Source organism: Orbicella faveolata, unplaced genomic scaffold (assembly GCF_042242905.1).
Source record: "Orbicella faveolata isolate gen_17 unplaced genomic scaffold, um_ofav_v1 contig_25, whole genome shotgun sequence".
NCBI classification, from domain to species: Eukaryota; Metazoa; Cnidaria; class Anthozoa; order Scleractinia; family Merulinidae; genus Orbicella; species Orbicella faveolata.
In genome coordinates this window covers 2741752-2755150 of record NW_028301553.1, presented here as the reverse complement: position 1 = coordinate 2755150, position 13399 = coordinate 2741752, and the positions used below count along the sequence as shown (strand labels likewise).

General features: G+C 39.7%; 1 protein-coding gene across 1 annotated transcript; it reads right to left on the bottom strand.

Annotated features, from left to right (window-relative positions):
* Positions 1 to 903: 903 nt before the first annotated feature.
* Positions 904 to 12206, bottom strand: LOC110042227 (uncharacterized). The gene is made up of 10 exons (XM_089294700.1): positions 11151 to 12206; positions 9473 to 9608; positions 8871 to 8982; positions 8116 to 8235; positions 7655 to 7711; positions 7370 to 7459; positions 6510 to 6587; positions 5919 to 6093; positions 3025 to 4952; positions 904 to 2693 (listed from the first exon to the last, which is right to left on the bottom strand). The coding sequence occupies exons 1-10, from the start codon at positions 11521 to 11523 to the stop codon at positions 2529 to 2531; spliced, it is 3234 nt and encodes a 1077-aa protein (XP_089150826.1). The 5' UTR covers positions 11524 to 12206; the 3' UTR covers positions 904 to 2528.
* Positions 12207 to 13399: the final 1193 nt, after the last annotated feature.

Genomic DNA, 13399 nt, shown 5'->3' with positions numbered 1-13399 from the left:
TATAACTGCCCTATCGCAGGACCATTTTTCAAACTACTGCGGCGGAAAGAGAAAGAAGAGGGTTAACTGAATTACAGGAAAACGAGTGGGAGATTTAACCGGGCAAGGATGAAATAATTACTATAGTATGACCTAATGGGTGTTAAAATGAACGTCGCAAAATTAAAACAGGCCTGCGTATTTGTAAAGGTGAATGCTTGAAGATTGCATTATTCACCGAGGAAATGAAACGATTTAAAATAAATCCTTAATTTTGCACGTAAACTAAAAATCGGTTTTCTATGAAGTTTTTAAAACGATATGGAAACATGAACAACTCGACAGTTCCGAAAAATACAGCTAATCCATGCCTTGTGGTCATGTTTGCTCCTAGCCAACTAGTTTGCCTGAAAATTTACAAGATTTAATTTAGAGTTCTTCTATTGATTTTGAAGGAATTCCTGATAAGAGATTTGTTATGATAAAACCACCTACCATAAATATCGATTCAGAACTCACAGGGAATAAGAGTTTTTTGCATGAAAGGTTGTTACCACATTCAAGTTAAGCACATTAATCACACGCAGTTTTTTCGTACAAACTGACAAGGAAATATTAATGATTTTTCTAATTAACCAAGAAAATACTTCAGTAAAATCTACAGCAGTGATAAAATGCTTTCGATTAAAGTCGCCGAGGTAAATACGGCAGTCGGCCAACAGGAAACAAATTGTTTGATATCTCATTGCCTTCGTTTGGTCTTGTTTCGTGCAAGGTTGGAGGTGAATTAATGTTCTGAGAAGATGTCATACTTTTTTCTCGAAATCCGCCCTGCAACGCTATTAGACTCGCTAAAAACACCCTTCATGGAAACACACAGGCGAGATGAAAGCTTTTAAGGCTTTTAGTTCTAAACGTGGATAATTTAGAAAAATAATTGCTTTTAATAACGCTAACATATTCAACGCTAAGAATACAATTATTTCAAAAGTATAAAACTACCATGTGTATAAAACTTAAAAGCCTTCCCGATGCAGTCACAAAAAAATTCCCCAGATAGATACTTTAATAACTGTCTCCATAAAGAGAGATTCTTCATTAGATGGCAAAAATACACATAACAACAACAGGCTAACGTTAAACACATAATCATTTCAATAGTTTACATATGCAGACACAATATAAGCTAGAAAACGCAAACGACGCCACAAAGAAAAAGAACACGCTCCCTGTTTCAGGGGCTGTTCCGAGGTAGGGGGGTGGGGGAAGGCTGCTGTTTAAGCAAAAAGAATCCGGGGACTCTTTTTCCCCAGGGTCTTTCCCTTGCAAGAAAAACTCAGTCCATCACTGTACTAATCTCATTTCGTCTTCTCAAAGTAAGACTTCTCAATCCTGATTGTCATATGAAATAATGGTATAATCCTTTTTATTTTCAAATTATCACATTGATTGGTTAACCACCGCAGATTTGGAAAGCTTTCCAGCATAAAATTCATTTCGGTGGATAATTTATCCTAACCGTAGCAATATCAACATTTTCGTTTGTGATTGGTTCTCCGCGCGTCTTTTTTGTTACGTCATTAGAGTGTGATAATCTGACCATCCACTCAGTAACAGGTGTCCAATTCAGTTAAACATTCTCAAATTGGACACCTACGCCATTCGTGCGTCAATTGCCTGCACTTCATGGGTTTCTTACGTGGTGTTTTTCAGTTTATAAAACTGAACAAACAAACCAGCCACATTTTTGGCCAAAAACTGTTTCCCAAAAACTTCATAAACTGGAATTTCGTCATAGATACTATCAGAAGTACCCGGACTGGATGGAGCACAATTCAGGGAATAAACATGCTTGTAATTTAGAATCAATCTCTCGACATGCCTGCGAACATGCGCATAGCGTTATTAGCGCATGGAACCACCAGATCCAGCTGTCGGCAATTTTGAAACTTCTCGCTCTTTCACTCCGACTCTGAATTGACTCCACTCAGACCAATTACTATCACTTAACAATGTACAAAATTCGCAAATAAACTTAGCTTACCTTTATTAACTTCGAACTGACAATCAAGTAAGTGTTTTACTTGGCCGCCGACATAGGCCAGGCGCGGCGCGAAAAATGGCGCGAGAAAAAGGAGAGAGGGGCTTGGTGCGAGAAGCGAGTTCTCGCTTCTCCCATATTTTTTCGCTCGCCGTTTTTCGCGGTACGCTTCGACCAACTGATCCTACAGCTTCTTTACAAACTAATCGTTCAAGACATCTATTTGTTTCAACAATAATCCTAAGAATTTATAGGTATATTACGATGAGAGTGCCTAGTTAATAGTTTTCTCTGTTCTCATCACCTGTTTGGTGGACATTATATTGATATGGTAAGGAGAATTTCCATGTTTATCACTTATAAGATTTAAGTACTAGTTGTTTTCCTAATTGTCTTTGAGCCGCTAACTTCCTCTTTATCGAACGTTGATAACTATACTTTACAATTCCTGTACTAACTGATATAGAATTTGTTTCTCGGACTAACTATGCCATTATTTGATATTTAATCACAAGGACGTCTGTGGCGTGTGACATAGAAAAGACAGTAGGCTTCGCCGCCCTCTTGTACTTTCTCTCTCCTCCTTGGTACTACTGCAGAATCGAAGCACCCCCTGGATGACGTCAGATATTTTCCAGCCACGCGAGTGCAAGCAAACGAGCGCCTTGAGGAGCTTTGAAAGCAAAACAGACAGTGATCCACAAAACAAGGAGATAAAAAAGGGGAACAACGATTCTAGATCAATAAAAGTAAGTCTTAGCTCTCGAATCGTAAAATTTTGAAACAAAGATTAGGAATCGGCATTACAATATTTATTCGCTCAGCGCGGCTCGAACAAACATTTTAAAACCTTTGAGAAGCGCGGGTAACAAGCGCGGGAAAACATGAAACCCGCGGAAAAATGTAACCCACTGCGAGCGTGGGAAAAGAAAGGAACTCAGGAGAACAAGGGGCAAGAGAATGTTAAAAAAAAAAAAAAAAAAAAATGCAATCTTGCAACTTACCCGTGACATTCTCCGGTCACCAAAAGTGTGATAAACTACCACAGGACACCCAGCAGCAGATGCAGCCACCCACTGAATGACAGCTTTGAGTTCTGGGTCCCCTTTAAACACCCCGCATCCCCAGTTCCCTGTTGCAACGGGGCGTACCCGGGATTCCCCGGTGGGGGCCTCTAAAGATGCCTCTGCAATTTTAACAGCTCCGCATACTGTTAAAGTACTCAAAAGCTCCGCGAATTCATTCAAAGTTTGTTCGTCATTTACGTCTTCATCTGATAACGAAGGCGACCCTTCCGTCGAGTCAGTTTGAAGTTGTTTTTCATCCCGTCGGCATCGCTCACCTTCTTTTGTCGCATTCTCTGATCTCTCCTTTATTATCTCTGACGCTTGTGTCACTCCATGCCGTATAATTTCTTGGGAAAGTTTCTCCGCTGTCTGAACGACAGTTTCTGGAACTTCCGAGGAATAAACGCCTAAGGCGTTATCAGAAGAGAACTTGTCCACCTCATTCAAGTCGCTCTGTTCGTCCTCTGAAGATTCTGACGACCTTACGTCACTCTCGTCCAATGCACTGATTTCTGGTGTGTTGTGATCACTTTCTCCGTTCTTTTCAACTCGCTCTTCTTCACCATCCACAGCGGATGAAGAGAATTCATGTAATGTTTCTTCCACACAATATTCTGCAGCCTCGGCGAGGGCGGATGAAATTGTTTCCACAAGAAGACTATCTACATGGCCATTGAGAATATTAGAGAAGTCTTTGTTGTCCGTGATCTTAACTGAGCTACTGCTATAGGTTGTTGTATTCCCTGTGTCGGAAACTAATGGTTTGTTTTCATCGACGAAATCCACCGCATCCATTTCATGTTCGTTTCTTTCATCTTTTGTGTAAATCGAAGATTGGATCGCTGATTCAATAATTAAACTTGATAGTTTCGTCGCTAACGACTCAAACAGCTTTGCATCTGAGATGTAAAATTTTTCATCACTTTCCTTTCTTTTCACTACATGATCAATTCGATCAAATTCTTCCAAAAGGTTTTGCTTAGGATTAGCGATCTCTACACAGCTGTCTGTTCTATCTTTTCCTGTGGCAAACCTTTCAACTTTCGCTGAGCTGACTAACGACGATAAGTCCTCTACAAATTCAGACATATTAAAACCATTTGAGTAACTTTGTCTTGGTGGTGTCTCGGGTTTGGAAACTTTACGAGTCAAAAAAGAAATAAGACTATCACCATTCTTTACAGGAGACCCTAATTTCTTGGGGCTCTTCTGAAACACTTCTTTGGTACCCGCGGCCACGTGTCCTGGCGAGGTAGCCGTGGTTGCTATGGCAGTGGCGAGCGATGACGTCAGCTCAATACACGACATTAGAGAATTGGAGAGCGAATCAGCAAAACTTTTCGCAGAAAGGGACAATGCTGCACCCTTAGCCGGGCTTGTGTCTAAACAAAGAGTATTACGAAGCCGATCTGAGTCAAACGATGTCTGTTCTAGGTCGTAAATGGCCGGTGAGGACGGAGGCGTCCCGGGAACTAGTGGGGTGCTTGAACCGCTGATGTTCCGCGACAAGCACTTCGGGATTGGCGACGGACGGAGAAGGCTTTCCGAATATACCCGAGCTTTCTCTGGCGAACCTCCGAACACCTCGATCAACGACTTTTTCATCACTTTTGTTACAACGTCGCCGTCTACAACGTCTTGAAATAATGCACAATCTTTGTTCGATTTCACTTCATCTAAGGCTTGAGAGAGCGCAAGATCGACAAGTTTTTCGCTAAATTCCTGGATTTCCGGGACGTCTTGTGTCAAAGATTGTTCCATGCTACTTCCCGTTTCTTCCGATGATGCAACGAGATCCTCCAACGATACCACGAGATCCCCTGATGAATTCACACTCCCAGCAAAGGACTCGTTACTGTCATCATCTACAAAGGAAAACAGAATCTAATTTATAGTTTCGTAGAAAGATGTTGATGTAGTCCAAAAATACATAGAATCTGCTTCTACTTCCCAGATGTGCTAAGTCTGCGTTCGCCATTTGTCGCAGAGGACTGGTACAGTTATAGAAATTACGCGCGAAAATGAAATATGCGTTTTAATTGTTGGATCTACCTAATTAACACGACAGAAGTCGCCCGAGGCTTGCAATTTTCATGTTCGCAGTCCTAACGAAGTTTCTACATTTGTACTTTGTGACACGTTTACTGGAACACTGAAAGTCAGAAGACTACTCAGTTAGACGGTTAGACTGCAAAACATACCATATCGTTTTTCAGGGTCAGTTCACGCGTGGTTCGGTTTGTCAAATGCGATGACGAGCACGAAAAGTTTTGGGTGGACAGGACACGTCACTTTTGCTCCTCTCGCTAATTCACCCACCAGTCTTTTGTTCTACCGAGAGTATTCATTATCTATGGACTCTTCCAGTTCGACCAAAAATTCCGAAGATTTCGAAACGGGGACAAATGATACGAAAATTTCGGGGGAAGATTCCAGAAAATCCGGAAAATGTTGAATTTTCAGAATAGCGAACCATTCAACCGAAAATTCCAGAAATTTGAGGAAAGTCGATGAAACGGTGATGCCTGGTAAGAAATTTCGAAAGTGACGGTATTCCTCGCAAAGTTGTCCTCTTTTTCAGAAATTCGGGAAAATGCCGTTCCATTCGTCACTGGAAATTTCCGGAAACTCAAACCGGAATTTTTCATCGAATGGAAGGCGCCCTGTGTTTCGAGAGAAAATAGTCTTTTGCACCATAGTTAATAGAAGGAAATGGTTATGAAACACATTAAGAAAGACATTACATCTTGAACAATCCTTTGTTTTGTGTTCACGCACAAAGTTTTGGTTGAATACCGTATAACGTGTCTACAGGTTTATGAATTACAAACCTGACTGGCTTTGTATGACTTGGGACCCAACCTCCGGGTTGTAGAATCCGACCAAAGCCTTGTTGAGTTCTCGTATCAGAGCTGACTCCTCGTACTGGGCTTCCCTTGGCGCGTTCTTGAACTGTGTTGCGTCAATTGCTACCACCGTTGTGAGAAAATCGCCGTTTTCATCGCGCTACACAACCAGTAACGAAAAAGAATACTTTTAGTCTTAGGTTAGAAATATCAATTCTCCTTACAGATTTCCATGCATTTCGTATGCCAGTTGTGAGAATTCAGTAGTACATGAAAACAATGACGAGTTTAACAAAATTACAACGGCAAAGGGAACGTCGCTAAAGATTTAATGAACGATGGCTGTGCAAGTATGTTATAATTCTTGGTACATTTCTTTGCCGTCCTCTGCAAAACAACAACGTGAAATGACCAAATTGGGCGTTGTGTGGAGAACGTGAACCACGACGGAGATCCTTAAAATTTACAATTCGAATCTTACGCTGTGTCCCAGATTCAGTTTCAAGATATAACACAGATTGGTTAAGAAAATAATGTCGTTCTGTTGTAAAGGGAAATGAAATACTGATCACTAACCTGTGATTCATCTTTAAAGTCACCAGCAAACTCAAACGTTTTCCCATATCCAGAATAAGACGAAAATCTTTCAACTCCCTAGAAATAATCAACAAGGGACAAAAAGTTGATTGAAGCAATGAAACCAGTACTTTAGCATGTTAATCAACTCAACTCATCCCAGACCCTGATCAAAAGCAGTACTCAGTTATTTGATTTTTTGATTATTTTTGTTTCCTTTGTTTCAGTGGAATGCCTGTAAACTAGCTAAGCTTAGTGCTTGTATAGCTAAGTGCATGACCACTATAAATAAAATTTACATTTTTTTATTTACATGGCAAGAGAAAAAAGTGTTGAATAATTTGCAGGAGCATTCTCTGCAATTTCTTCAGTCATGTATTTACTCGTGCCTGACATTTGACTAAATTTCCTTTCATGCACAGGACCTGAAGAAAGGAGAGTAGTTGTTCCTGACAAAAAGAACTGGGCTTACTCCAAGCTAATAGGCCATATTCGTATTCTCAGTATTGCACTGGAACTAGCTTGCAATAGAGGCTCATGTGGGGGGAAAATCATTAAAAAGAGATAAACATCGTTTGCATTTGAAAAGGCTCCCTGCATTTGCCTCAGTTGAAAGCTTGTTCCAGTCCAACACTGAGAATATGAATATACTCGAGATGATGATAAGACAGTATCTAAAAGTAGTGATTTTTTTATGGCATGGCTCATCTTGTTTATTATTTACACAGAGATTACAGGAAAAAGAGAAAGGAAGTAACAGAGGAGGATACCTCGAGGTTGCCGAGGGAGATGTTGGACCCTGGGTGTTGGAGCTCTTACTGCAACTTACATTCGGACACAAACGAAGAGTTTGAACTGACCCTGATCATGATGCTTTCATTATCTTGCATGGCCTCCATGAATAGCAGAGCCACAAGTAATTCAGGATTAATACAGAACCTGATCTCTTCCTAAAATAACAACACACACAATGATTTCAATGAGAGGTGTCCAAAATAAGAAACGTAAGTATAAAGTACTAACTACAGTTGACCTTCCACTATTAGACACAATTCTTGGAAATATTCATACCCCGAATGTTACCACAAGCAAAATAGTTACACATCACTAACTGCTGGAGCTCAAAAGTGAAGAATTATGAATACCTGCACATGACCTGCACCCAATGCACCACCTCCAATATAACGGTTTGCAAAGTCAACCTATAAAGGCAAAGCAATGTGCTGTTTGTTTCAGCCAAAGTTCACGGGGGAGGAAGATTGCGTGATGAGCCCAAAGAGCATCTGTGTATTTGAGGCTGGGGCAATTGCAATGTGGTCAATAATGGTATTCTCATATAATATGACTGAAAAATGTACTGAGATTTTCAATAATTATTGTACATCCCCCAGAGGAAGACTTTTTGTTCTTGTGGCCTGTTTGCCTAACCTTCCAAGCCACTACAGCCTGCAATTTCTGGTAAATGTCATGCCAAAATGGATAAGAGTATGAGCAGACCTGTTCACATGTAACTTGTTCAGGTTTTGCTTCTCTCCCAGCGTTACAAGTAACACAGAAATATACGACTGGACAATATCGCTCTTTGAATTTCAAGGTATGGTCAAACCTGGAGCATGCGTTCCCCAGAGCATTCAATAGACGTCTCGTTATCAACAATCACAGGACACAGAGGCAGATCACATGACATCCAATCGTCAAGCGTTGGAAGTGACTTGCTGGGTATGACCTTGCAAAACACATAATCACATATTATACATAAAGGACAATGCTGCATTAAAACGAAGCAAATGTTTGCATTTAAGAGTACCCTTGCACAGGAAACTACACCATTTCCCTCATATTTGTGGTATCAAGGTGATTTATACCCTTAAATACTACATAATTTATTTTTCTAAGTCAGAAGAGATGTTCTCTTCTGGTTAAAATGGATACACAATGGTCTTTCCGTAATATGTGCAAAACAAGAAATGGTTCACATGCCACAGCTTCCTAAAAAGGTTCTAATATTTTTGCGTTTCTTTTTGGTAATAGAGTCTAAACTTTTGTTTTTGATCCAAATGTGAATATCTTCCCCAAAAAGGTCACAAAATGTATGCTCAGACATCTAACTGTTAAACTCCTGAGTGGTACTACAGAATCATTCCATCTTGAGATCTGAGCTTGATAATTTTTGATCTGTCATTAGCCAAGAGAACAAACATAAATGCAAGAAACATCAGGTATGTAATGAAAATCCTGTTCAAAGAAAACTGTCCACATTCCTACAATCAGTCATCTTTAATTTGTGTGTACATGAAACATAGTCACAAGTAAGTTGAAATTCAGTCTAAATCAATATACCATTCAGATGCCACACAGTACCTGTCGGCAGTAAAACACTCTTCCACCAATATCTGGCCACTCATTACAAAGTCTCTCAAAATAGTGGATTAAACATCGTAGCTTAGCAGCCTGGGTTTGTTGGACATCCTCCCTATAAAGCAAACATAATTATACTCAACATGTAAAGAAAGACGCAAAATAAAGCTGTCTGTTTACAATTATTTTAAAAATTATATTTCATCTTTTGCCCTATAAACGGGTTCAGTTTTTGAAAATGTCTTCAAAATAAGTGAATGATTAAATGAATGAATGGACAAATGAAAGAATGAGTTATTAGCATTTCCTAACTGAGAGAATTATTTAGACAATAGAAGAAAATTATAAGCTAGAGTTCTGTCTTGAACAACTGACACGATCTTTTTTTAATTAATTGCTACTTACACTGCTTACAATACAATATTAATGTAGTTACTTACACTACTTACAAAAAACTTATTACTTACGCCACTTGCAACACTAACACTTACTCTATACAATACGCATACTCACGCTACTAACAATACTAACATAACTGACATAATTTTAGAACAAATAAATCTCCTGCAGTCTACATATAGGTTCAAACAACACAGAAAGCATACCTGTGAAAACATGCATATAAATGGACAAAGTTAATTGATCTAACTTGAGTGCCATCTGGTGGAGGAGGGAGAGCACATAGAAAAGCTGAGGCCAAAACACAAGCAATGAATCGTCTCTCAAGAACAACACCAGACTCTGAAACAAAGACAAAATGAAACTTTCATCATTTATCATTCAGGTTTCAGATGAGGCACGCTGGCCTCATGGTTAGTGCGCTCATCTCCAGATCTGACAGTCTGGTGTTCTTGGGCAAGACACCTTACTCTCACAGTGCTTCATCCACCAGCGAACTTAATGCTGGGGGTAACCCTGCGATGGACTAGCATCCCATCCAGGGGGGAGTAGAAACACTCTTAGCTGCTTCATGTTACAGAAACCGGGATAAGCTCCAGCCTGAATGGGTCACTTGACTCATATGCAGACTTAACCTACCTACCTTTACCTAAATCTACTGTATGGCGTCTATGACTCAGGGATACTTTGTCCTCCCTGGAAAACTATCTTAGGCGTTGGGTGTTAGTAAGAGATGTACATGTATCATTATATCTTTTGACAGCACGTCGTGGCTCATTTTGCACAGTTTTTATTGTTGATTTTTCTTTTGAGGGAAATTTTAGTTCACCTTCTTACTTCTCTTTAAGATTTCTTTACTCTTGAGAAGCAATACCTCTTTTGAAATTTCTACAACCTTCCATTGGGGTAGGGGAGGAGGGGTGCGTGTGGATATTTTCTGGAACTGCATATTAAACAAGTGCAAATTTAAGCCAATTATCATAGCTGGAATATAATAAAGTTATTTTTTTTCAATGAGTAGTCAGAAGCTGTAAGAAAATGTCTTGTGTTGAACATTCACTACATCAAACCAAAAAGATTATATTTCTAAAATTCCCACCCCAAAATTGAAGGCCAGAGCACTAACATTTAACCCCTCTTGAAGACTACCATCCAATCATTAAATAATTAAAAGTGCAAATTCGAATACCTTCACACCTCAATTATTGTAAAGGGATAGAATTGCAATTCTCTGTTTATTGAATTACCAAAGTGCAAATGTACATTAAAGCCTTTCCTAAACTTTCCGAGATTGTAAAACTCTGCAGATGCAAAACCCCAGATCTTGCAATTCCCTGATACTAACTGATATTCTTAAAGTTTAAAAGGAGTCCTAAAACGTTTAAGCAAGGGTAATTTGGATACATGCGCTACTAATAATTTGCCACACATTGATCGATCGCGCAACGATTCTTCGCGCCAAACGCACCGACAAATTTTCGCGCCACCAGCCTATTACAGAACAAGACTCTAAGAATTGTGAGCCAAAGCCAGTCCTTACAATATACTAAAACACATTCAATTAACAAAAACAGATCAATAAGAGCTGTTGTCATCTCGTGAGTGTTTGTAAACGGCTCTCAACAACACCAGCGGGACGTATTCCACAAGTTCATTGTGACCTTGACAATAGCTGGTAAAGAACCAGAATAAGGCTTCTAATTTATAACAGCACGCACTTTACTAAACTAACTTCCTGATCAGAGAAGGTTGTGCAAATTAAATTCCTAATCTCCAACAAGCAAAGTTCGTCGACTCCGATTGTTTTCAATGAAATTGAAGGTATCATTTGGACAACATAATAATGACATGATTGTAAACAATACTTCGACTCACAGGACATACCTTGCAGCTGCGAGCAGAGCAAAATGCCTTCACTTGGAGCAAACTCCTCAATACTCGAAGCTAAAGTGACGATGAAGGGCAGAGTTGTGTTAAAAAACGTTTCACTTTCTTCTCTGGTAGCGATCTCCTCGAGAAATACCTCCAAGCCTTTAAAATGCCAGTTTGGCCCGAAGGAATCCACAGCATCTTTCGAACGTTCGCGAGCGAGTTTCTGAGTGTCATTATTAGCTTCTTCAAAGATTCTTTGCAAAGTCACTGCAAGATCGTTTGCAGTTTGCACACCCTCTAGCTCAGAATAAAGATCTTTTAGCTTTAACCACCTCTCTTTCTTGTCATGTGGCAGCTCAACATGCCGCAAACGCGAAGCCACCATGATCTTCGCAGTTTTCGCGATCAATTGATCGCGACATGAATCTGAAAATTCTCAAAGAATTCACGAAACCGTCTATACATTCCTGTAATGACCGGAATAAAATGCCTTGTGCCAGAGAAGTAAAACAGAAAGTCTTCGCTGGAAACAGAAAATCACGCTATTACCGCATTCCCCTCTGGAACCAGTGGCTGTCGCCTTCAGCGCCTAGTGAATCCAAGTGGAACACGACAGACACACACACAATGATCAAAGTGCAGTTTCTCATTACTCACTTCAGACAAGCCTTGATAAACACTTCAAAGAATATCTACATTGATCGATGTCAAATTTTTGACATTCTGGGGTTAAGTTTTATGTTTACAGTCTAAATACAACTAACCTACTCAACTAGACACAGTAAAAATCTAAAAGTATTTTGAGACAAAAATGATGACCAAGTGTACATAGAGCAGTGAGTGACAAACTAAGCTTGTTCTCTTGGCCTAGATTATATTTTTTCTACTTTTACAAAAGCAGAAAAAATCACAAAAATATTACATTTTTTCCCCGTCCTTTGTTTTTATTGGAAATACCTTACATTACGTTGGCCAGTCCTTAGAAAACATACTAGTTAACAATTAGACCCGTAGCCCTTGCGGGCTACGGGTCAATAGCCCATGACGCGAAGCCAAATGGGCTATTGACCCGTGGCTCTTGAGGGCGAAGGGTCTAATTGTTTTAGTATCACCCAACTAGTCAGACAGAAAAGGTAATAATAAAGTTAGCAAATGCAAGTTGAAGAAATATTTATTTGGGAATAAAAAGAAAGAAAGCGTCACGCTCAATGGCGCCAATTTCGCTACTCGATGACTATTACTAATAGTCCCCTAGTAGCGTAGCCAATCAAAATGCAGGATTTGCATTAGTCCACTAGCTGGGTGATACTAATATTGCTTAGTCCTGTCTTGTGATATCTTTGTTGAATGTTTATAGTGGTCGATGCACTTAGCTACAACTAGCTAGTTTTCAGGCATGCCACTTAAACTGAAAGAAATATTGCAAACAAACATAATACGCTTAAAAATCCCATCTAGTGGGAGGCAGACCAGTTGGCTATTTAAAAGCATGATCCAAGGAGTTGAACGAGGTTTTACCGAGAAACAACTCCAGGTTCTTTCAACACAGAATTCTCATGAAGCTGAAAGTATAACTGCATTGATGCTCTGACCTGACTAAATGCACAGTACAAAATTACGTTGGAGAGCAATAGGGAGTGAATATGATACAATTTTTGTCTAGATTAATTATATTGTTCTCTTCATTACATCCGAGTAAAAATCTGGGTAAAAGTATCACTTATGTAGCAGTTCTATAACAATTAACAGCAGTCTATATCAACAGTGTTACATGTAAATGGATTCGGGGCAGATAGAGTATTTTAGATAAGGGGACTCAAGACATGGACTGCCAAAGGCAGTTCCCTGTGGTGGGGTTCTGTGAGCATCCTCCCACAGAAAATGTTTAAAATTGAGGTCCTCATAAATGGGATTTCAAGCATTCTGAGGCCAAGTCAGTGTGCTTTTATGTCTCATTTTATAGGGGGTTGAACTGAACCTCTGAACACCCATAGATCTGCCCCAGATGGATTTCCATAAATGAAGGCCACAGAGAGACCAGTTCATGGCTAGGGGTTCTGAATGGTATTAAAAATCGGAGACTCAACAGAGATGCCAAGACTCCACTGTGACCCTGCAAGAAACTGAGAAAGAGGGAGTGACAAATACATGTCCAAAACTCAATAACTTGACTCTAAAGATTCCAAGATTTTAAGATCAGATCAAAGCTCACAAGACCCACAATAATTATTTCCTACGTGCCATTCACCACCCCAACATGT